The sequence below is a fragment of the Nyctereutes procyonoides genome, unplaced genomic scaffold (genome assembly GCF_905146905.1).
Source record: "Nyctereutes procyonoides isolate TBG_1078 unplaced genomic scaffold, NYPRO_anot_genome, whole genome shotgun sequence".
Taxonomy (NCBI): Eukaryota; Metazoa; Chordata; class Mammalia; order Carnivora; family Canidae; genus Nyctereutes; species Nyctereutes procyonoides.
In genome coordinates this window covers 57246525-57270279 of record NW_026575140.1, presented here as the reverse complement: position 1 = coordinate 57270279, position 23755 = coordinate 57246525, and the positions used below count along the sequence as shown (strand labels likewise).

Here is a 23755-nt window from a genome sequence, read left to right as displayed (position 1 = left end):
CTGAATGAAGATCATGGAGCCCCTTACTCCTCCCTTCCCACCTCTGTCTCTATTCACAGTTTTCTCCATGCAATAGAGCTCTTTTAAGGATCGTCTCAAGCACTGTGAAGCATTTCCTGACCTCCCCCCCCATACATGTTGATTTGTCCCTAGATTGAACCCTGAAATATTTTATTTTTTTTATTTATTTTATTTATTTATTTATGATAGTCACAGAGAGAGAGAGAGAGAGAGAGAGAGAGAGAGAGAGAGGCAGAGACACAGGCAGAGGGAGAAGCAGGCTCCATGCACCGGGAGCCTGACGTGGGATTCGATCCCGGGTCTCCAGGATCGCGCCCTGGGCCAAAGGCAGGTGCCAAACCGCTGCGCCCCCCAGGGATCCCCTGAAATATTTTAGAACTAAGGGCACTCCTCTTGTGCTGCCTAGCCTTCACTCTGACTTCTAGGGTAAGTTCTCAATAAATTTGTGGACAAAGCTGAAAACCACTACCCTACAGTCATCTTCAAATTCTAGTGGGTGTCAGAACCACATGATGGGCTTTATCAGAACACAGAATCCCAGACTCCAAAGAGCACTTCAGTGAGACTGCCTTATTTCCAGCACTCTCTCTGACTCTGCCCATCGATTTAAGAACTTCATAAAAAGTTAACTTGAAGTGAACTATCTCCAGAGCCAAGATTCAGTCTTAGGAAAGGGAGCGAGCTCAGAGGTTGACAATCCCTACCCTTCTTCCTCCAAGATGAACAAAGACTCAAGTTCTTTATTTGCCTTTCTCTTTTAATCCCCTCCTTGCTCCAACTCTCAAAGAAGTACCCAGAAATCAAATACAAGGAAGCTCAAAGAGCCAAGGCCAGCCAACCTAAGATGAGCAGGCTCCCTCCTACAGGGGCCAAAGTCTGGATGCTGGGGTCTCCACTCAGAGCCTGGTAGTAAAAGCTGGTGCAGAATAAGGTGGTTCCAGAGGCTAGCAGTAACCCGGCCTGAAGGATACACAGGGAAGAATACAGGCGAGTAAGAAAAGGGGACCAAAAGGGGGCAAGGCGGGGCTTGACAAAGGTTGGGCGAGGGGGTAGGATTACCAAGAGGGGCTTTCTGCAGTGGGGCACCCCTAACAGGGCCAGGCTGTGTAAGAAGTGGTGTCTGTTGGTCTTGTCAAAGAGCTGTAAGAAAAAAGAGAAAGGTGGGGTGGGGTGAGGGGTGGGGGTGGGGTGCGGGTGAACTTCCTAAGCAACGCTGGAGCCTAGACCCCGTTCGTCCCCCGGCTGGAGTCCCAGCTGGCCTCGCCCACGGGCACCCACGCTCCGGAGCCCCGCGCCCCGTCCCGCCCCTACTCCCTGAGGCGACCCCGGACTCTGGGCGCCCGGAGCCCCGGGAGCTGGGGAGCTCCAGAGCAGTTACTTCACCTCCTTCCCGTAGGCATCCGGAAACTGGGCGCCTGTGGAAGGAGAAGCAAAGGTTACCAGTCCGAGCGCCCGCCTCCACCGCCCCAACGCGCGACGGGACCCGGGGGCACACCGGAGAGAAGGAACGTCCCCGGGAGGCTTCCGACTGGTGCAAACGCGCATGGGCACTTCTGGAAACCTGACTGGACCCGGCTGGGGGGCTCTAAGAGGGTCAGGGCTCCGAGGGCTGTCTGGCACTCCCCACAGACCCCACCCTTGCACTAGACACCCCCCACCCAGGTCGTCGAAAGCGCAGTGTCCGCGGCGTCCGCAGCCCCCTGACCGTGCGCCCCGTAGGAGGCCAAGCCCAAGGCCCCGGCTCCCGACAAGGCGCCCAAACGGCGGAAAGCTGCCCCAAACCCGGCCATGGCAGCGGACGGTCACGCGCCGGCCCAACACCGCCCAGGTCGCCCAAGACTCAAGCCAATCCCGGCCTGCCATGCAAATAAGGTCCACAGGTGCCCAATCCGGGCCGCGCTCATTTCGGCGTCTAGGTCCTCACTCAGGTACTTGCGCCTTTGTAAAACCTCTGCTGAGTGGCGAGGCGGGCTGGCGGGCGGAGAAACGACAGCCAATGAGAGGCGGAGGAGCGGAGCAGTAGGGGCGGGGCTGCGAGGCGGGACTAGAGGATTTGCGTCACGGATTGGCCCACTTTCAAAGTTGATCGCTGCTTCGAACACCAACCCCCCCAACCTCCGGCCCATTTCCAAAGATCCCGGTCCCCACTCAAGGTTCCGCCCCTCTCCCCACTGGCTCCTCCTTTACAGCTTGAAACCAGACTCACTCCCAAAAAGAGGCGGCCGCTCGGGGAGTCAAGCCCCATCCACCGCCGGCAAAACCCGCCCGCTGTCGAGATGGCTCCTCCCACCGACCCGAGGCCCCGCCTTCTTCACATGATGCCCCGCCCCCTAGAGTTCACCCCCTTCCAAGCCGCCCCCAGCCCACCAACCCCCAGAGCCCGGGGGGGTGGGCGACCTCGGGAGGGGGGAGGCCTCCCCCCTGCCCCGGCCGCCCCGGCCGGCTGGCCGTTGGCCTGTCCGCGCCCGCCCCCTTCCACCGGCTCCAATCCCACCACACTCTGGAGGGCGGGCGGGCAGGCGGGTGCGAGCGAGGGGTGTGCGCCGCTCTCTCCGCAGGGGGCGGGGGAGGCGGCCGCGCGGTGACGCGCGGGGCTGCTGCGGCTGCTCCGCTGGCGGATCATCACTCTCGGGCTGGGATGGACGCGGGGCGGGCGGGCCCTGGCGCGCGGAGCCAGGAGTCCGGGCCTCCCGGCTGCTGAGCGGCCCCCGAAGCCTCCCCCTTGCCCCCGGTTCCCCTCCTAGGAGCGCTGCCGACCCCCACTCCGGGGCTCTAGACTCGGCTCCCGCCCTCCTCTGACTCCCTGAACCTCCCCCTCTCGCCCGCCCTCGGGATCGACTAGATCCCTCCCCCTCCCGAGGATTCCGGCTGGATCCCTGCCCCTGCACCGCGGATCCTGCGCTCCCGGGCTCTGGGCCCCTGGGGATTGCCGTAGACACCTCTTCCCGCACCCGATCCCTTAGGATCTTCCGCCTCTACCGCCTTCTGGTCCTACGAAGCCAGCCCACGGAGCCTGTGGATCCCCAATACAGTCCTTCCTCGTTGCCCCCTCTTCGCTCCGCGGCTCCACTGCGGGGTTCCCTGTTCTGGATTCCTCCTGACCCCATCCCCTATCTCTCCTTTCCCCGGGGATCGACTGGATCCCGGCCCCGCCCCCCGGGGCTGGGGCGATCCCCCTCCCCCGCCCGGTGAGGCGCTGCGGGCGGGGGCTGGGCCTGCGGGGCCGCGGGGGCTCAGAGGCCGCCGCCCCCCTCCCGAAGCCCGTCCGCCCCCTACTCGGAGCCCTGGATGGAGGCACCACGGCCCCAGGGCTGAGCCAGGTAGGAGTTAAGCCGGGCCGGGTGGAGGGGGGGGGAGTGCGTGGTGGTCCACTGGGGTCTCCTTTCCCCCATCTCTCTCCCTGAGCCTGGTTTCCCCCAGCCCGCTCTGTCTGCGTGTCTCCGCCTAGGGATGCTCTCGCCGTGTCTCTGCGTCTCGGTCTCTTTGTCTCTGCCTCTCCCCAGCCCATGAATGATCCTTTGAATGGGCCCACAGACCCCGTGTGTTCCCATCTCCCCCTCCCCCTCCTCCTCCCCTTCCTGGCCAAGCCATTCTCCCCACTGCAGGAAAGGGGGGCCTGCGGCCTGAGCCCCCCTCCCTCAATTCTCCCCGGCTGGGGGAGTCCGGCCCCGGGCAGAAACGGGGAGAGCAAGGCAGAGGGATCGGGAGAAGGAGGGGGGAGCAAGATGTGGCAGACAGAGATGGGGAGACAAAATGGGGAGGACAGAGGTAGGAAAGAGGGGAGAGAGAGAGAAGGGGCTTAAGGGAGAAGCGTGGGGAAGAGGTTTGGAGGAGAGAGAGAGGAGAGAGAGAGAGAGAGAGAGAGAGAGAGAGAGAGAGAGAGAGAGAGAGAGAGAGAGATGAGGAACAGGCGAGGAGGGAGGTGGAGAAGAGAGAGATGGAAAAAGACAAGGCAGAAGCCAGAGCAAGCTGGAAGAGGCCGGGAAAGATGCTCTGAGGGAGCGCTATGGAGGGGAGATGGGGGGAGGGCTCCAGTGGGAGGGAAGAAGGGAGAGACGCTGGCAGCCAGGAGGTCAGGGTTCCAAAGTACCTTAAAGGGGGGGAGCAGAGGCAGACCCTGTTAGTAGGAGGGGGAGAGGTGGGGGGCCATGGAAGCCGAACCCAGCCTGGCATGGACAGAGGAGATCCTGAGGGAGCCAGCCCCAAGCCCCCTCCTTCTGATGGGGGAGCAGGAGCTTAAGAGGACCTGAAGAGGGGGAGGGCATGACTGGGTGTGTGTGGTAAGGATTCCTGTGTCCTCATCTCTGGAATAAATTGACACCTGCAGAGAGCCACCCGCGGGCTGGCGCCTGGCTCCGAAAACCCCGCGTCAGCAAACAGCTCTGGCGGCTGGGGGGGCGGGGGGGGGGGGGGACGGCAGGGGGGCTTGCCGAAATGACCTGGGTGTCTGCCCCTTCCCTTTGATCTTGTCTCTTGTCCTGCCCCTGCTGTCCTGAGCATCCAGGCATCAGAGCAGCGACTGTGGGGGGCTGGCACCGGGAAGGAGAGGTAAATAGCTGGGATGGGATGAGAAGAAAGCCGAGGCTTGCCCCCAGGACGTGGGTCAGAATGTCATGCGTGCAGGAGGCATCTGGGGTCAGAGGCTGTTGGAGACTGGGGGGGGGGGGGGAGTGCGGGGGGCAGCCGGTGGCTGCATCTGATGCCCTCCAAACCCACCTCAGCACCCCTTCTCCCCAGCCAGAGGCCTGGTCACTGGGGCTAGGCTCTGATTGGCCAACAAGGAGCAAGAGGCGGATCTTTTAGGGGTTTTCTATGCCCCAATCTCCCGCTCCCCTCAACACACACATTTCTTTCTCTATGGTAAGGTTGGGGAAAACTCTAGCATTCTGACTCAGGCCTCTGCCCTCCTGCCCGGAATGTACACCAAAACCCAGCCAGCCCCTTCCCCTCTTCTTCCAGACCCCCCTCCAGGGTTAAAGCTGCAGCCGGTTGCCGAGGTAACATTGCGGGGCAGCATCCTGTCGCCCGGCAACCGGCTGCAGGATCACGCATCTGTCCCCGGATTTGCCCCTCCAGCAGCATCCCCTCCCTACTCTAGCCCCTGCCTCAAGGCACCTTAAATTCTAATGGAAGAAATGAGGAAGACCTGGAGGGAAGGGGTTCCCCCCTCCCCTGATGCACTGATCCTTAGGGAATGGGCTGTTGCCAGGAGGAAAAGGTGGAAGGCTGTGGTAGTCCCAAGAAAGGCCCGAGTCTGGCCTGGGGTGGGGGTTCAGTGCTGTGAAATTATAGCTCTGGAGTAATTAACACGTATCAACAAACCCGCCACTTCCTGCTAATTAATGACTTGGTATTTTTATTTTCTTTTCCTTGTCTATCTCATCCCTCCCAGAGAGGTGGGAACTAGGACTCCTGAGTCCTGGAGGGGAGCCTGCCTGGGAGGGATAGAGCAGCTGGAACGGTTGGGGGGGCAGGATGCTGGATCTGGGGAGCAGGTCCTCCTTCTCCTCCGGCTCTGTCCTGGACATCTACCACATCCTGACCCTTTCCCTGGCCTTAGATGTTTCTATCTGGGTCCCTGCTTTGGGGCTGGGGGTTGGCTGCGGTTTCCGGGATGGGGGGGATGCCAGGGGACCTGAGGGAGGAAGAAGGGAGGGCAACTTGGTCTGAATTCCAAGTCACTAACCACTTGTCTCTTGTTTCCCCGCTCCCTTCTGTCTGCCCTGTCCGATTCCCCTTCCCTTCTTCCACTTCTCTGTATTTTTCTGTTCGTCTGTCTGTCTGTCTGTCTCTGGCCTACCCTCCTCCTCCTGTCCCTCCTCCCTGCAGGTCGGGCCTACCTTCACCTCCTCCCACTTCCTTCCCCTTCCCCACCCCTTGCCCCCTCCATGGAGAGGAACAGACCCTTTCTCTGTCCAGTCTAACCCAGGTCCCTCCCGGCCCCCCCTCCTCCCTCCTTTCCCCCGCCCCCTCCTCCCTACTGGGGCGAGGGGGGGCCTCCCTCCCTCTCCCCCCCTTCTCTCTCTCTCCGAGGGGGGGGGTCCCGGGGAGGGAGGGGGGGTCCCCCGATCAGCATGTGGCTCCTGGCGCTGTGTCTGGTGGGGCTGGCAGGGGCTCAACGGGGGGGAGGGGGTCCCGGTGGCGGCGCCCCGGGCAGCCCAGGCCTGGGCCTCAGCAGCCTCGGGGAGGAACGCTTTCCGGTGGTGAACACGGCCTACGGGCGAGTGCGCGGCGTGCGGCGCGAGCTCAACAACGAGATCCTGGGTCCCGTCGTGCAGTTTTTGGGTGTGCCCTACGCCACGCCACCCCTGGGCGCCCGCCGCTTCCAGCCGCCCGAGGCCCCCGCCTCGTGGCCCGGCGTGCGCAACGCCACCACCCTGCCGCCCGCCTGCCCGCAGAACCTGCACGGCGCGCTGCCTGCAATCATGCTGCCTGTGTGGTTCACCGACAACTTGGAAGCTGCCGCCACCTACGTGCAGAACCAGAGCGAGGACTGCCTGTACCTCAACCTCTACGTGCCCACCGAGGACGGTAAGGGCGCGGGCACTGGGCCGGGCTGTGGACACTGCCCACAAAAGCACACACAGACCGCACACACAGACCCCCCAGGCTTCTGCAGGGTCTAGGCCCAGAACCCAGCCTTTGTGGGATGTAGTCCCTCCCAGGGCAGTTTGGGGTCTGCCGGGCAGCCCCAGGGACTGGTCCACAGACTAATACCCCCAGAGAGAGCCGTAGGTACCCAGCTGGGCGTGTAGACCCCCATTCCCGCCAAGGCACACACACGGTGTGGCCCCAAGGGCCACCAGGCACCGGAAGCATCGCTCCTCTGCCTAGACACCTGCTCCAGCCCTGCCCCACCTACCAGCCCCAGGCCTTGGCTTGTCCCCAAGGGACACTTTGGTTCTTCTACACATGCTGGACAACAGAGACTCCACCTTTCCTCCAAGTGTGCATGGGCACACTTCCATCTGTCACATTGTGCTCAGGGCACTTCACCCGAGTGTAGCACCTCTTCCTTGGAGAGCTCTGACCCCTAGGCCCCCATGAGCACCCCTGAAGAATCAAGGAAGCTCCCTGTCGAGGGCCCCTCCATTCACAACACAGCACGCCCATCCCCCTGAGGACATCTTCCCTTCAGGAGGCTCAGCAGCCTCTGTCCTTGTAAAGGAGCTTTCCCCAGGTCGCTGCCATGGTGCTCACGGCCCCCAGCACACTCCCCCCGAAAGTTCTTCACTAGCCAACCTTCAGCACACAGTATCTTTCAGGGTACCTTCCGATGTCTACAACAGAGGTACTCAGCAGGACTCTAGTGGGCCCCAAAGCCCAGCCTCATAAATGGCCTCAGGTTATGCTTCTGACACTCCCCATCACTCCCCCAGAACACAACATCTCCACAGAGACCCTCTACTACAGCACCTCCCGCAGGCCATTTTCTGCCAACTGCACACACAGGCCTGGTACCCAGGAATCCCTGTACGCACCCAATACCCACCACAAGGGCCACTACGCAATGGGAATCTCAACCTCTCAGCACACGGGTCATGTACCCAACCAACCTATGCACGGACCATGTGCTCCATCATCCCATGTATCAAAATTCCCAGTGCCTCTGAAATTGTGTACCCTCTCACCCCAGTGTCCATAGATATATATTGTGTGTCCTAGTAACACCTCAATAATGCCTTTGCCTCAATAATGCCTGCACATGGCCTCAATAATGCCTGCACGTGGCCACTCATACCACAGTACCCAACAGCCTCAACGCTTCCCAAGCATCACTTACCCAACTCTACCTGGAGATCACCTGTATCATAGCCCACGCTGTGACAACACACCTAGCAACCCTACACCCAACCCGCAGATCAAGTATGCTAACGCCTCACTCCCAGCACCTCCCGTTCCAACCATCCACCCTCTCTTCCCCATACCAGCCATGCACCCTAACACAGTAATACCCCTCCCATGGAAACCATGCCTCCTAGCAACTCCTGCCCACAACACACAGAAGTAGCATCCACTCCAATCCTATCCAGATTCCAAGCACCCCAGTAGACTCTTTACTCCGTTACACTCCACATGGCCTCCCCAGTACTACCATACCCTCCAGGTGAGAGCCCTCCACTCCACATCCCCCTGCCCTCTCATGGGCCACCTACCCCAACAGCCTGCGCTTCATAATGGCAGGTGAATCACTCACCCCAGGGACTCCACACAGACTGTCCATCACCATGCTCTCCACTCATGGGCTCTCCACCCACCCTCCCACCTCCATGTAGGCTCTCCATGCCTGTGTCCCCCTCAGGGGGCTATCTCCTCGCCCCTCATGTTTATGTGGAACATCCTCCCAGGACCTCCCAGGATGTTCATGTGGAACATCCTCCCAGGACTTCCCCCTAGCGGGCTGTCCGGCCCAACACCTCCACACACAATGTCCACCCTGCCCCCGCACCACCTATGCCCACACCTTCTATATTTTTAACCATCGCTTATCACAGACCTGCTTGGGGCCTGACACGTTCAGGTGATCTCACTGAATCTTCACACCAGCTCTGCAAGGAAGAGGTTGACTCAGGTGGGCACGTGTGCATACACACACACACGTGTGCATGCACGTGCGCACACACACACATACACACACACACAATATTCTCACGCTCACTGCATGCCCTGCTGACTTCATCCCCATTCCTATCTTGTAGAGAACAGACCCTAATCCTAATGGTCCCTTGGGGCTATGCTCACCAGTTGGGAGAAGCCTGGCAGAGGCTGGCCTGGGCCTTGCCGACCCATCCCTCCCCATGCCAGTGAGAGAAACCAATCTGCAGCAGGGACCCTCTCTGATTTCTGGGTTCCAGAATCGGCCCCTGACCCATTCCCCCTTCTGAGAGAAGCCTGGAACCAAACTCTGAGCCCAGTCCTGGGGCCTCTCCTTGACAAGAGGAACAGTTTGTGCCTCCCAGCAGCTCCTGGCACCTTATGTGTCTGCCTCGCTCAAGGCACTGTGTTTCCTGTTCCTTCTTTGTGGACTGAACCCCAAATTGGGGAGGGGGGCTTTTTGGCATTAGAGCAATATCGGGAAGAGGTGCTCATGCCCCTGGTGGGAAGTTGACCGACCATTCTTGGTGGGGGGAGAGTAGCCATGGGTAGGGGATGAGGTTGGGGGTGCAGAGGGAAGAGGTGGATGGAGGGCAAGACCTGATGACCCCTTTCCCTGCTTCACCCCACTTTGGGGAGGTGGGGTGAGAAGCCAGGCCCCCTTGAGTGCGGATGGAAGAGGAATGCTGTCGGGGTGAGAGACTGGGCGGGCTGGCAGGTGGCCCTAGCTGGCCTAGCCCCAGCCCTCCAGTGGGGAGCAGAGGGCAAGCAGGGGCTGTGAGCTGCAGGGCGGAGGGCGGGGGGGGGGGGGGGCAACTCCATCCTATGCTCTGCCCCCAGATGGGTCCTTTCTGCCCAGCCCCTCCCTCTCAGCCTGGGGGAGCAGGCAGGTACTGGGCTGGCCAAAAGAGGGCCTGAGTGAGTAGTGGCCCTGGTGGCACAGCTGGCCTTGGTCTCCCTAGGGCTCAGGGTGGGCCTCCCCTCCCCTCCCACCCCACCTCTAACACCGTTTCATTTCCAGCAATTAGCAAACACTTCGACAAGCCAAGCCAATATGTCTTAAAACAGGCCTCAGCCCACTCAGGCACCCCATCCCCCCAAAACCAGCCTTTTCTTTGGGGCATGACTTTTTCCGGGGAGGGGAACAAATTTGGGTTGTAGAAACGTTTTTCTCTTTTCTTGGTTTCTTTTTCTTGCAAACAAATTTTGCTTTTTTTGGCTTATTTTTTCTGCCCTCCACCCTCCCCTTTTCTGCTTCCTGTCCTCCCCTCCCCATCCACCACCTCTCCCCCGACCCCCATCTTTCCCCACAAAATTGTCCTTTTTTCTCTGTTTTGTGTTCCCGGTCTTAGGTCCGCTCACAAAAAAACGTGACGAGGCGACGCTCAATCCGCCAGACACAGGTAGATTTAAAAATCCCGCTGCTGCATGTGGTTGCTGATAAAGAGGATGCTCACGGCCCTGCCCCTAACTAAATGCCCCCCCGCAGCTCTCAAGGCCCCCCTCAGTTGTTCTCCCAACTAAAAACGAAAAAGAAAAGAAAAGAAAAATTTGTACTAATTGGAAAAAAGAATTATGAAAACTTCAAAACTTCAAATGAAATTCGAACACAATGTTGGACCCACTAGCAAACCTACAAGAAAAGCTAAACATGGCCAAAAATATAAGTGAGAAAAGAAATTGGAAATGTCCGAGAAAAAAAAAATAAAACAAAACAAAACAAAACCACACACACCAAAGAATTGGATAAAATGTTTAGAGTTTGACAGCAATTTGGACTGTTTGGAAACTTGCGAAATGTAACATTTGAAACAAACAAACAAACAAAACCAAACAACTTTAATTTGGAGCAAAACTACATTCGAAAAAAATATCTTAAGTTGGCAAATTGATGACCTAATTGAAACATCAGAAACCAACCTACTACAATTTCAAAAGCCTGTCAGATGCAGAAAACACAAACATTTGGAGCAAATGAAAGAATTCGGAAATTTTTGAACACAGGGCCCAATATCTTGAAGTTTCACCACAAAATTTTGAAAAAAAAAAAATGCAAAGAACTTTTTTCTTTTTTTTCTTTTTTTCCAAAAAAACAAAAAAATACAAAACAAAACAAAGCACGGATCTTTTTGGTTTTTGGTTTTTTTGTTTTTGGTTTTTTCTTTTCTTGTTGAATCTGCCCCGAGAGCTTCTGGCTTTTTTGGTTGTTGTTGGGTTTTTTTTTTTTTTCTTTCTTTCTTTCTTCTTTCTTGATCCTGTTTTTTGTTGTTGGTTTTGAACTCTTGGTGCCGGGGGGGTCCCCTCCCTGCTCCTTCCCTTTCCGACCCCCCCTCCCCCCACACCGGGAGTGGAGGTGCTGGGTGGGGAAGAGTGGGGAGAAGTAAGGAGGCAAAAGGAGGGCCTGGCAGGGAGGAGACTCTGGCCTGAGTCTGGCTGGAAGGCCACCAGAGGTTCAGAAACCAGGGGAAGAGCAGGATTCTGAGAGGACACAGAGAGGGCGGAGCCCACCAAGTGGAGGGAGGTGGCAGAGAAGGTCCTAAGAGACTGGAGGCTGCAAGCTGCTTGCAGGGGTGGAGGCGAGTGTCTTAGCGTCCTGTGGGCTCACCCAGCAGGCAGGCAGGAGAAAAGTTTCTAGTGGGAGGAGGGAGGCAAGCAGAGCCATTGGGGACTGGCCGTGGAGGCCTAGGCCTGGCTCTGGTTTGTTGAATGCCCAGGCTAGTCAGAGATTGCAAGTGTCAAGGAAGAGGAGGGGCAGTGGGCCATGGGTGACCCCAGCCCTGCGCCATGGCTGAATCATGGAGGACTGTAACAAAGGGTACTGGCCTTGGGGACCCTGGCAAGCCCACTCAGACTCCCACCCTCTTCTGGAATCTGTGACTCCTCAGTGGCAGTGATTAATGGGATCCTTTTGGGTCGTGGCAAGAGGGGCGCCCAGTGCAGGGTCAGGCCAGTTTGGGGGGTGGGTCTGAGACTAAAGAACTGTACCCTGGCTTTATCAAGCAGGCTCTTTCCCACCCTGCCTCCTCCTGCCACAGTAATTAGGCTGGGGGTTGCCATGGTAACTGGGGAGGTGACCTAGAAAGGAATTAGGGCGGGGAGGAGACTAAGCCCCCAGGGACCCTAGGCTGGCACCCCCTCACCCACAGACCAGGCTACCACATGGACCTGAGACCCAAGTCTGAGGAACTGCCTGGACCCTTCCAGCATCTCTAGCACTAGTGCCAGCGTTGGGAATTTGCTCTACCTAGGAGCAGGAAGGAGATTTGCTGTGTGTGTGTGGGGAGGGGGTCCCCTGGATCCAGCAGATGCCCTGGGGAGGGTCCCCCCCACCTCTAGCTTCTTGGAAGGTCTGTCTGGCATTTGAGGAAGTGCCTTGGGTCAGGCCAGCAGGAGGTGGGGTGGGGCCTTCCGCCAGGGCTAGATGGGGAGGGAGGGAGGGGAATCCGGTCTTGCCCCCCAGGGACAGGAGTGACATGTCCCCTGAGCTCCAGGCTGGTCCTCCACAGGCCTGGGAGCTGGGTGGTGCTGCTTCTGGTCTGACTATATTCTTGTCCCCTGACCCTGGCCCACCGCCCACCTCCTCCCCACACAGATATCCGGGACTCGGGGAAGAAGCCCGTGATGCTGTTTCTCCACGGCGGCTCCTACATGGAGGGCACCGGGAACATGTTCGATGGCTCCGTCCTGGCCGCCTATGGCAACGTCATTGTAGCCACGCTCAACTACCGGCTTGGGGTGCTCGGTGAGGGTGGGCTGCCAATCCTCGGGGCTGGAGCCTGGGAGGGGGCCCTGGGGGGTGGTGTTCCTCCAGACCCAGCAGAAGCAGAATGGCTTCTGGGCTGCACTGAGCTGCCCAGAAAGGGGGTGAGGGTGCTCTGACCGCCCCCAGGAAGCCCCTTCCCTTGTCTGCTTCCAGGCTTTCTCAGCACCGGGGACCAGGCTGCAAAAGGCAACTATGGACTCCTAGACCAGATCCAGGCACTGCGATGGCTCAGTGAAAACATTGCCCACTTCGGGGGTGACCCTGAGCGCATCACCATCTTTGGATCTGGGGCAGGGGCTTCCTGTGTCAACCTTCTGATCCTCTCTCACCATTCGGAAGGTACCTGCGACCCCTCAGCCTGCCCCTCCTCCCATCCCCTTTCCCACACTCTGGCCCTTCCCAGGTCCCTCTTCCCACCTTGGGCTAACGATGTGGCCCTACCTGAGGCCTGCCTGTCCTGCCAGGCTTGTTCCAGAAGGCCATTGCCCAGAGCGGCACTGCCATTTCCAGTTGGTCTGTCAACTACCAGCCGCTCAAGTACACGCGCCTGCTGGCGGCCAAAGTGGGCTGCGACCGCGAGGACAGCACCGAAGCCGTGGAGTGTCTGCGCCGGAAGCCCTCCCGGGAGCTGGTGGACCAGGATGTACAGCCCGCCCGGTATGGGGGTGGGAGAGGGCTGGGGCCAGGCCTTCCCTTACCTTGCTGGTTCCCAGGAGGTTAATGGGGAGAGGTGCCCACAGGCATTCCGCTTGGTAAGGAGATGTGAGCTTTGGGTCCCTCTGCCAGCCCTGCCTCCTCCTCTGGGAAGCCTTCCTTCCCTAAGTGGAGGTGCCCAGAGTGCACGCAGGTGCCACAGAGCGCTTTTGGGAAGACTTCCCGGGAGGCCAGGTGCCCTGAGGACTCAGGAGATTTTACCGAGGGGTGCGAAGGGTCTTCTGAGCAGAAGGCCAGGCAGGCCATGCACTGAGAGGAGGCCGGGGAGCAGGTGCTGAGACGCTGACCCCTTTTCCCCAGTTACCACATCGCCTTTGGGCCCGTGGTGGATGGTGACGTCGTCCCCGATGACCCCGAGATCCTCATGCAGCAGGGAGAGTTCCTCAACTATGACATGCTTATTGGCGTCAACCAAGGAGAAGGCCTCAAGTTCGTGGAGGACTCCGCAGAGAGTGAGGATGGCGTGTCTGCCAGCGCCTTTGACTTTACCGTCTCCAACTTTGTGGACAACCTGTATGGCTACCCTGAGGGCAAGGATGTGCTTCGGGAGACCATCAAGTTCATGTACACGGACTGGGCCGACCGGGACAATGGCGAGATGCGAAGAAAGACCTTGCTGGCGCTCTTTACAGACCACCAGTGGGTGGCACCAGCTGTGGCCACCGCCAAGCTGCACGCTGACTACCAGTCCCCCGTCTACTTTTATACCTTTTACCACCACTGCCAGGCTGAGGGCCGGCCGGAGTGGGCAGACGCAGCACATGGGGACGAGCTACCCTATGTCTTTGGCGTGCCCATGGTGGGTGCCACCGACCTCTTCCCCTGCAACTTCTCCAAGAATGACGTCATGCTCAGCGCTGTGGTCATGACCTACTGGACCAACTTCGCCAAGACCGGGTGAGGGCGGCCGGTGGGGCTGGGTGGGCCCCTCCACCTGCAGGCCAAGGCACACAGCCCCTCCATGCTCAGTGCCCTGTCCCTCACTCCTCATAGTCACTCCTCCATCATTGCCTTGTTGACCCAGATACCTGCTGGACACCTTCTCTGTGCCAGGCACTGAGCTTCCTGTTGGAGATTCAGCAGAGTCAGATCCTAGGGGCCCGTCCTTGTTGGGGGAGGGGTGCTCCCTGGGTAGCTTTGGCTCCAGGTCTGTCTCTTCTGCCCTCCTCCCTCCCCTGTCTCTCCTGGCACTCTGCTCTGCATGTGATGCTCTGGGCTGTGTATCTGTGAGGATTTGTGTCTGTGTCTCTGTCACTCTCTCTACGTCTCTCTCTTCAAATCCACTGATGTCTCTACCTTTCCCTTGACTCTTGCCCGTGTGTCTGCTTTTCTCTTGCTGGTCTCCCCCTGACTGTCTCTGTCCTTTGTTTCTTTGTTCCTAAATGTGTCTATCTCACTCAATCTCAGAGGCGGCCTCTCTCACTGGATATCTCTTTGCCTCTCTCTATGCCTCAGTCATCCCTGCCCATCTCTGCCCCTCTGCCCTCATCTCTGCCTATCTCTGCCCCTTCTCCTTCATCTCTGCCCCTCTGCCCTCATCCCTGCCTGCCTCTGGCAGTTTCTCCCTCTCTCTCTCTCTCTCTCTCTCTCTCTCTCTCTCTCTCTCTCTCTCGGGCCTCCCTTCTGTGGGTCTCCCCACCCTCCTCCCCACCCTCCTGCGGAGCCTTCCCCCTCACTCCACCTTTCCCCACCCTCCTGTGCCCGCAGCGACCCCAACCAGCCGGTGCCGCAGGACACCAAGTTCATCCACACCAAGCCCAACCGCTTCGAGGAGGTGGTATGGAGCAAGTTCAACAGCAAGGAGAAGCAGTACCTGCACATTGGCCTGAAGCCCCGCGTGCGCGACAACTACCGCGCCAACAAGGTGGCCTTCTGGCTGGAGCTGGTGCCGCACCTGCACAACCTGCACACGGAGCTCTTCACCACCACCACGCGCCTGCCGCCCTACGCCACCCGCTGGCCGCCGCGCCCGCCCCCCGGCGCCTCTGGCACCCGCCGGCCCCCGCCGCCCGCCACGCTGCCGCCCGAGCCCGAGCCCGAACCGGGCCCGCGGGCCTACGACCGCTTCCCCGGGGACTCCCGGGACTACTCCACCGAGCTCAGCGTCACGGTGGCGGTGGGCGCCTCGCTGCTCTTCCTCAACATCCTGGCCTTCGCTGCGCTCTACTACAAGCGGGACCGGCGGCAGGAGCTGCGGTGCCGGCGGCTCAGCCCCCCGGGGGGCTCGGGCTCGGGAGTGCCGGCAGGGGGCCCCCTGTTGCCTGCCGCAGGCCGGGAGCTCCCGCCCGAGGAGGAGCTGGTGTCGCTGCAGCTGAAGCGCGCGGGGGGCGTCGGGGCGGACCCCGCCGAGGCCCTGCGCCCTGCCTGCCCGCCCGACTACACGCTGGCCCTGCGCCGGGCGCCGGACGACGTGCCTCTGCTGGCCCCCGGGGCGCTGACCCTGCTGCCCAGCGGCCTGGGGCCGCCGCCACCGCCGCCGCCCCCCTCCCTGCACCCCTTCGGGCCCTTCCCGCCGCCGCCCCCCACCGCCGCCGGCCACAACAACACGCTCCCGCACCCCCACTCCACCACTCGGGTATAGGGGGCGGCGTGGGGGCGGGGGCCCTCCTCCGCAGCCCCCTGCACCCCCAGCCAGCGGGCGGTGGCCGCTCGGAAGACAGGGAGGAGGACTGGCCGCAGGCTCCTCGCCACCGCGCTGGACGTGTCACCCCGCGGTGTGGCCCCGGTGGCGAGGGGCGCCAGGTGGACATGGGCGTCCTCACCACCACGGGTGTCTTTCCCATGCCCAGAGGCCCGTTCTCTTCTCTGGACCTGGGCCTTGGAACAACTGGGGGGCACTCGGTCCCCTCCACTGGGACACCAGTCTTGGGTGTGTGGCAGCGTGGAGGTGTGCTTTCTCACAAGGGGGTGTGTTTTCCCATGTGCAGGGTGAGGTTTTTTTTTTGCCCCCCTGGACACATGTTGGCCCCCTCAAAGAATTTCTGTGGGGATTTGTACCCCAGACCCCTGTTCCCTCATGCCTTCTCTCACCTCCTCCCCCCTCCCACACCCCATGGAGACCCTGGAAGTGGCGTAGTTGGCGGACAGTGACCCTGGGCCACCAGACGACACAGGGTGGTGCCTGGGAAGGTAGCGAGGAAATCAGCCGTCCCCCCCCCTCCCGCTCAGAGCCCCCCGCCCCCTCTGCCCCCAGCAAAGCATGCTTATCCCCCGTGGCCCATGTCAGATAAAGCACGTCCTCTGGGTAGGCTTCGCCTCCCACAGATGACAGACAAGACAGACAGACACAGATTCCCTGCTGGGTGGGGGGAAGGGAGGAGATCCGTGCATCCCTGTGCAGCCTGGGAACGTGTTGTCTCGTGGGTCCAGGACACACTCTGAGTGCAAACATGTTCTTGTGTGTGGATGCGTGTTTTCCCCATGAAGACGGTCCCTTCCTCTCCAGCACTTCCAGGCAGCCCCAGGCCTGAGGCCTAGCACTTAGGTCCTCCCCACCCAGCAGGTGGGAACAGACTTGAAGAAGCTGGGAGGGGTGCCCCTCTCTTCCCCCAAGAGATGCCAAGTTGGGGGGGCATGGTGTGCCACCCACAGAGGCCATGCATGCTTGACCAAAGCCCTCACTGGGGTCTAAGGACAGCCTTTCCCTCCATTCTCAGACCATTGCTCATCCGTGCCAAACTGGGTCAGGTGGGTTTGAGGGGTGTGGGGGGGAAAGACCCCCCCAAATGTGCCAAGGATTCTCCAGTCCTGGGCCAGGGCAGGTAAATGTAGGGACAGGTGGGATACCAGGGAGGCAAGTGGCAGTGAAAGGGGGTCCCGCTTGTGTCTCTCCTACGTCCACGGCGTCGCACTCCTCCCGTCTCTGCCTCAGTGTCCCTCTTCCCATGTCTGTCTCCCTCTTCTCAATGTGAGAACGCCTTCTCCCCTCAGCCCCCCGTACCCTGCCTGGACCCTGCTGGGCCCCCTTCCCTCAGCTGCCTGAGCTCAAGGAAAGAGGCATGGAGGGTGCAGGGGAGGAGGCAGGGGGTACAAAGGCTTCTCAGGACAGGTTGGGGAATGAGGTCAGCTGTGCCAAGGAACAGGTGGCGGGGGCGGCAGGAGATGGGGCTCGGGTGGACAGCAGCAGGGACAGTTTGAAAGGACATGTGTGAGGTGACTGTCCAGAGAGGACACCGCCCGAGGAGAAAAGGTCTGGGCCTCTGGGGAGAAGGACGATGTCAGGAAGGGTTTTAAGGGACGCCAGTGAGGGAGTGTCCTCTTCTGCTGGCATTTTGTGAGTTTGTTAGTGCCAAACTGGAGTAGGGGGTGGGGTGCCGTCTTCCACTGACACACAGATCCAGAATCCCTGGTCTTGGCTCCCCAGAACTCTGCCTCCTGTCCCTTCTGCCACCTACCCCCACAGAAACTTAATTCTTTTCTGACCCCTTCCCTTGCCTGGTCTAGCTCCTCTCCAAACAGCCATGCCCTCTAAATGCTAGAGACCTGGGCCCTGAACCCTGTAGACAGATGCCCTCCAAACTGGGGCATGGGAGGGGGGCTGGGGGACCCCATGATTCAGCCACGGACTCCAATGCCCAGCCCCTCTCCCCAGAACAATCCCTTGACAATCCCATGTCCCTAACCCCAACCCATTGCGGCTCTGTACACATTTTTAAACCTGGCAAAAGATGAAGAGAATATTGTAAATATAAAAATTTAACTGTTGGCTTGTGCCTGCTGTGATGGGGGTGGCGTAGGGGTGAGTGGAAGGGGAGTGGGGGGGCTCCGAGTCTTTGGGCCACTCCAGCCAGTGAGGAGGAGAGGGAGGTGATCCGAGCCTGCAGCCCATTTTGGGAGCTGCTTAGAGCTCCGAGGGAAAGGGGGGAATGGGTGCTGGGCTCAGGTTGCCACGGTAGCAGGGTCATGTGGGAAGTTCTGATCAGGGCCCAGGTGTGTGCCAGGGCCTGAGCCCAGTGCGGAGAAGGAATGGGCTGGGACTCATGGGGGCCAACAAACAGGCCACAGGGCTCATGGGCTAGTCCAAGCTAGTCCAAGCTTACAGGACAGGCATTCGAGGTGAAGGGCTGAGCCTCTGCCAAGGCCTGGGCCCAGGCTGGAGGGTCATCCACAGGGGCCCAAGACTCTGCCTCTTGGCACATTGTGAGGGAGAGCCCCGGCATCATTGTGACCCGCTTGCCCACAGGAGCCTCTGGGACAGGCAGGCAGACTCGTGAATATTGTGTGCAGTGTGGGATGGGGGCCTAGGGGCCCCGGTGGCCCTAGGGACCCCCATGGCCATGGCTGAGTGGCCACGGCCCGGGTGGGCCTCATATCACAACTCCAACACCAACAACTGTCAGGATCTGGGCAACTCCATCCTGTTGCTGCTGGGCCTCATCATCTGCATTAACATTAGCATCAATATGGTGACGCTGGTCAGGGTGGGGTCAGGCGGGAGGGTGCTGGCCAGATGGCAGTGGTGGCGGGAGGCCTGGTGGCCAGGGCCGGCCCAGGGTCATTGTGTCCTCCCTCACCTAGCTCTGGCGCAGACTCCGTGGCTTCTTACACCAAGTGTTCCATATTGTTTATGAGAAAGGTAAGTGGGGAGCCAGGAACACCAGAGAGGCAGAAACCAGGCCAGGCCATCTAGCCCTGACCCTGAGCTAGCCCCTTCCCCTCCCGTTCTTCCCTCTCAGACACCATAGTGCTGCAGCATCTCCCCCGCCAACACCTTGCACCCTACCCCTCCATCCCTGTAGGAGCCAGCCTCCCTTCCAGCCTCTCGCCTCTCCTTGATCTGCAGAAGCTTCTAAGTCATCCTCACCTGGGAAGGAGACCCAGCCTCCGAAGCAGAGCACCCCTGCAGTCCACCTTCGATGCACCATGGACCCCGTGAAAATGACTGTGACTCCCCCACCCACTCGCCGCCACCGCCACCGAGGCTCTTCAGGCCGCCGTGCCCACCGCCCGGTAGCCTGGGCCCCTGACACTGACGACGAGGAGAAGTCCCCACATCAGCACCCTGCAGTCTGCTCCCACAACAGGGATCACCCCGCAGACTGGGAAGGCTTCCGGTCCACAAAGGGCTTCTGGGGCCCCTGGCCCCAGGATGCTGTGGAGCCCACTCCCCAGACCATTCGCTTCCAGCAGACCACAGAAGGCAGGCCCCTGAAAGGCGAGATGCAGTCAGAGATGGGCCTAGAGGCCTATGTGTACCCGGTGAATCCCCCGCCCCCAAGCCCTCAGATGCTGAGCCACAAGAACAACGGAGCGGGGCCCAGGGCCCAAGCCGAGCAGGAGCAATGCGCCCCTGTCCCTCCTGCCCCACCGCCTGCCCGGGGCCCAGCAATCGTCCCTGACATCCCCCGGTGCCGCTCCTCGGGCCGTGTAGTGTACGATGCCCGTGATGTGAGGCGGCGGCTCCAGGAGCTGACCCGAGAGGTGGAGGCCCTGTCTCACTGTTACCCCCTGGGCTCCAGATCCAGCAATGCTGAGGAGACAGGCAAGGACTGGGTGTACCGTTCCCTGACAGAGAGGTGACTGGGACGACAATAAAAGGAAGAGAGGAGGTGGTTTGTGGTGGTGTGGGGGGTGCCAGGGCCCACACAGCATCAGGGAGCCCCAGTTGCCAAGAGAAGGATCCCTCTGCCAATGGGGCCTCCAGGGCCCTCAGAACCCTCATCAACCTCTCAGCTACCCCGAGCTCCTAGCCCCTTCTGGGTCCCGAGGTTCCCACCTGGCACTCTCATGTTTTTTTACATGCCTGGAGCAGCCCCACACTCAAATCCTTTTCCAGATCCTCAGGCAGACCTGTGCTAGAACAGAGATCCCAGCATCCCCCTGGTCCTAGCCCCTTGGTGGCCCGGTTTCGGCTAGAGCCCGGGGTTGGGCTGCAGCCACAAGGCGTGGTGTGCTTCTCCACTAAGCCCTGGTTTCTTTCTTTCTTTTTTTTTTTTAATTTGTGATAGTCAGAGAGAGAGAGAGAGAGAGAGAGAGAGAGAGAGAGAGGCAGAGACACAGGCAGAGGGAGAAGCAGGCTCCATGCACCGGGAGCCCGATGTGGGATTCGATCCCGGGTCTCCAGGATCACGCCCCAGGCTAAAGGCAGACGCCAAACCACTGCACCACCCAGGGATCCCAAAGCCCTGGTTTCTTTGAGGGGGGCTAGTGGAGTGTGAGGGCATCCAGGCCCTCCCAATTCCCCAGTCCAGGGCCCATGAGCAGGTACAGGGTCGGAGCAGAGGAGCAAACCCCAAGCACATCCTCAAGGGCTTCCCTCTGTGACTTCAACTCCTCTGATTAGTACCTGCCTGTCACCAATGAGGAGACTAAGGTTCAGAGAAGGCAAATGACTTATTCGTGGTCACAGAGACACCAGGCATCAGCTTCATGGTCTCAGACGCTCTGGGCACTGAGTCAGCTCGGCCCATCAGACTCCTCACCTTCCTCAGTCTGCCGTGTGAACTCATCAGAATATTCTGTCCATGGACAGCAGGGACACACAGACCCTACCCTACTCCTAGATAGTCGGCATCACACATGGGCATGCACCCATGTGTACACATGTCCACACACGTGTGCGCTTGGGAGTGAGAAGCCATGTGAGTGTGCCTGGGCCGAAGGAACTGGACCCCACCTTCTATAGCAGATGGATTCCTGGAATGTGGACAGACAGGCCTTTTGTGAATCAGCCTGCTTCTCTGTTCCCTTATATGCAAGCGCCGGTAGTGATAATTTTAAGTCGACTGATTCCCTTCAGTGAGTACATATTGAGCACCTACTATGTGTGTTTGGAGGCTCAAAGGGAAATGCGCACTGGCTGTTCCTTGATTTCTGCCAAGCTGCTCACCGGTGCAAACAGATGACTCGAGGTCCCCAGGGCGCCACGTCCACAGACTCCAGTGATGCACCTGCTTCAGAACGAAGGTTCCTTTCGTCCTATCAACAATTACATCTATTTTGTGCGTTGTGCATCTCGTGAGGTTTTCTTAAGGAGGGAGCTGACAGTTTTCCAACAGGGAGGGCTAGGTCAGTGGGAGGACAGTAGTTAGGAAGGAGAGGGAGCACATTCTGGGTGGCAAGCACCTGGGTGGTGGAAGTCAGCCTTGCTCTGGCCTTGGTGGCCACACCACATAGGGCTGCAATCCTTTGCCAGGAAGGGGTGGGGAGGATAGGCACTAGAGGAATTATGATAAACAGGAAGGCCAGGGAGGGAACGGCAGAGTGGGGTGACCCCAGAGGGGACTCTTGCTGTCACCCTAGCTGCTGGCCCAGGTAGGCATGGGTGCAGAGTACCCACAAGCTGCCTTAATGTCTCAAAAAAGAACAATGAAATGGGGAAATTTCTTTATGGATGATTCAGTCACTACGAAGAAGACCATCTTAAGACTATAGCTACTGTATCTTCAAATCAGGAATCAGGGGTTGATTTGAGCAAGCTCCCCCTGTGGAGACAGGGACAGATTGAGCTCCGGGCTATCTGGGGATGGGACTCCCCTCAAGGGGCAGCCAAGGTCAGCAAAGACCATAGAAAGGCAGAGCCTAGCAGATAAAAGACCTGCCACCTCTGCATTGTGACTCCCCGCAATGTGCCCCATTATGACCCAGCACCCTCACCAGCTGGTAGGTGTCCCCAGATCCCCGGATGAGTATAGTGTGGTCCGGGCTGGTGGGGGGGGGCGACGGCCCAGGCGGCCCTAGGGCCCCCCCACCATGGAAAACCAGCTCTGGTATGACAACGTGGGGTGCTGCAACCAACACCAAGAACATCTCCAGGATCCTGAAGACTTACTGCTCCTGCTGCTGGGCCTCATCGTTCTTGTCAACATTGGGATCAACGTGGTGACTGTGGTCAGTGATGGTGGGGGACCGCCCCCAGGGGTGAAGAGGGCTGAGGGTGGGGGCCCACCTCCACCTGCAGGAGTGGTCTTGGCTGGGAGCCAGGTAGGGGTAGGGGCGGGAAGGATTGAGAGCCCCCTGGTCTTCACTCCCACCTTACCCTACCCCCAGATGTGGCAGGGGCTCCAGAATGGCTTAGAGAAGGTGATCTGTTGGATTAATCGGAAAAGTAAGTATGGCAGCAAGAGAGGTAGGGGTCCCCCCATCCCCCGATGCCATCAGCACAACCCAGGCTGCAGCGTTCCCCACCCTGAGCTCTTCTGACAATTGCCCTGGGGCTTCATGGACTCTTGTCACCCCCAGATGAAATCTTAAAGGCCTGTGAAAGTTCCCCCAAAGAATCCTCAGCCAAGGCCCAAGATGTCCACATTCACTGCACCCTGGACCCTGTAGAGGTGAAGATGGCCCCGCCTGCTTGCTACCCCTCTTCCTCCTACCACCTTGGTCACAACTCCCGCTGCTGCCGTTGCCCTCGCAGCCGCCGCCGCCCCCGCAGTTGCCGCCCCGGCCCCCGCCGCGGCCCTGACCACCATCACCACCCTTGCAGCCACCAGTGGGGGGTGAAGAACGGGAGGCACGACCGGCACAACCGCTCAGGCTTCCATAGCCACCATCACAGTCGCAAGATGTCACAGCTGCGGCCCGTGCCCTTCTTCGATGGGGAAGACCTGGACTCCTACCTGGAGGAGGAGGATGACCTGGCTTTCCCACACCCCAAGTGCCCCTGGGGGCTCCGGAGAGAGCTTTACCAGCACAGGGGCCTGCCCTCCAATCTGGGGCTGTGGGGCCGCCAGGGGGGGATCCTGGCCAGCCTGCCACCTCCCTCTCTCTACCTCTCCCCTGAGCTGCGCCGCCTGCCCAAGCGCGTGGAGGCCAAGTCAGAACTGAGGCTGCAGTCCTATGGGCCCCACTGTTCCCAGTCCCGAATCTGGGGCAATCTGGAGGCTGAACAGTGGGGCTCGTCCCCTCCACCCCTCTGCCGACTGCCCCCAAACCCTTCCTGGGCCCCCACGGGGTACAGCCCTTACACCTCGGCTGGCCAGCTGCTCTATGACTCCTGGGACCAGCGGCGGCGGGGCACCGAGGGCTCTGAGCCTCCTTCTGCCCTGGTGCCCCGGGGCTCCCGGCCCGAGGCCCGGGAGCACTGTTCTCCACAGGCCCACAGGCGGAGCCTCCCCAGCCATGCGTACAGCCAGCCCAACCGCAGCCCCCACCCATCCACTGGCCACTTGGGCTACAGCTCCCGGGATCCCCACGAGGTTCGGCGCCGAGCGGCTGAATGGGCAGAGGCCCTACCTGCTCGGCACCCCCTAACAGCTTCTGCCTCCCTCACTATATTGGGTGAGACCTCATACCAACGGGCCCCAGCCCCCAGCTCGGCCCTGCTCCCCCACTCTTCCCAGCCCCTGTCTGCCGACCAGACTCCCGAGCCCCCCCAAGCCCAGCCCACCTTCATGCCGCTCAGCAGGAACCCAGGCGGCAATGCAGGCTACCAGGTGTATGACAGCCTGGAGCTGAAGCGACAGGTGCAGGAGAGCCGAGCGAGGGCCAGCTCTCTGCCTCCACCTTCCACCTCGGCCTCCAGGCCCTCCCTGCACAGGAGCCGGACTGGGAAGCTTCACTGACCAGCGGGGAACGCGGGTGGCGGGGTCGGGCTTGGAGAGAAGAATAAAGAGCAGCAGAGTCCAGGAAACACTGTGGTGTTCTGTGGCTTGGGAGCGGCACTCCTCCTGCCAGCCTGGGCCCCGGCCCTTGGCTCCCTGAAGCGAGAAGCCAGCGTCCCTC

At 60.1% G+C, this 23755-nt stretch overlaps 4 protein-coding genes across 6 annotated transcripts; 3 read left to right on the top strand and 1 right to left on the bottom strand.

Annotated features, from left to right (window-relative positions):
- Positions 1-741: 741 nt before the first annotated feature.
- TMEM256 (transmembrane protein 256) lies at positions 742-1884 on the bottom strand. The gene is made up of 4 exons (XM_055306263.1): positions 1727-1884; positions 1405-1436; positions 1081-1161; positions 742-981 (listed from the first exon to the last, which is right to left on the bottom strand). Exons 1-4 carry the CDS (start codon positions 1809-1811, stop codon positions 838-840), a joined length of 342 nt encoding a protein of 113 aa, XP_055162238.1. The 5' UTR covers positions 1812-1884; the 3' UTR covers positions 742-837.
- A 545-nt stretch (positions 1885-2429) lies between these two features.
- On the top strand, positions 2430-17797 carry NLGN2 (neuroligin 2). 3 transcript variants are annotated; one of them, XM_055306413.1, is made up of 8 exons: positions 2433-3341; positions 5851-6552; positions 9969-10019; positions 12209-12358; positions 12533-12718; positions 12844-13036; positions 13394-13990; positions 14801-17797. In XM_055306413.1, the coding sequence occupies exons 2-8, from the start codon at positions 6096-6098 to the stop codon at positions 15672-15674; spliced, it is 2508 nt and encodes an 835-aa protein (XP_055162388.1). In that variant the 5' UTR covers positions 2433-3341; positions 5851-6095; the 3' UTR covers positions 15675-17797. The 3 variants fall into 3 exon arrangements, with proteins under 3 accessions (XP_055162389.1, XP_055162388.1, XP_055162390.1); XM_055306415.1 differs by having other exon boundaries at positions 2442-3341; positions 6420-6552; XM_055306414.1 differs by lacking the exon at positions 9969-10019 and having other exon boundaries at positions 2430-3341.
- A 566-nt stretch (positions 17798-18363) lies between these two features.
- SPEM1 (spermatid maturation 1) lies at positions 18364-19612 on the top strand. Its single transcript, XM_055305016.1, has 3 exons — positions 18364-18507; positions 18611-18668; positions 18876-19612. The coding sequence occupies exons 1-3, from the start codon at positions 18364-18366 to the stop codon at positions 19610-19612; spliced, it is 939 nt and encodes a 312-aa protein (XP_055160991.1).
- A 2172-nt stretch (positions 19613-21784) lies between these two features.
- SPEM2 (SPEM family member 2) lies at positions 21785-23595 on the top strand. The gene is made up of 3 exons (XM_055304746.1): positions 21785-21922; positions 22082-22139; positions 22274-23595. Exons 1-3 carry the CDS (start codon positions 21785-21787, stop codon positions 23593-23595), a joined length of 1518 nt encoding a protein of 505 aa, XP_055160721.1.
- Positions 23596-23755: the final 160 nt, after the last annotated feature.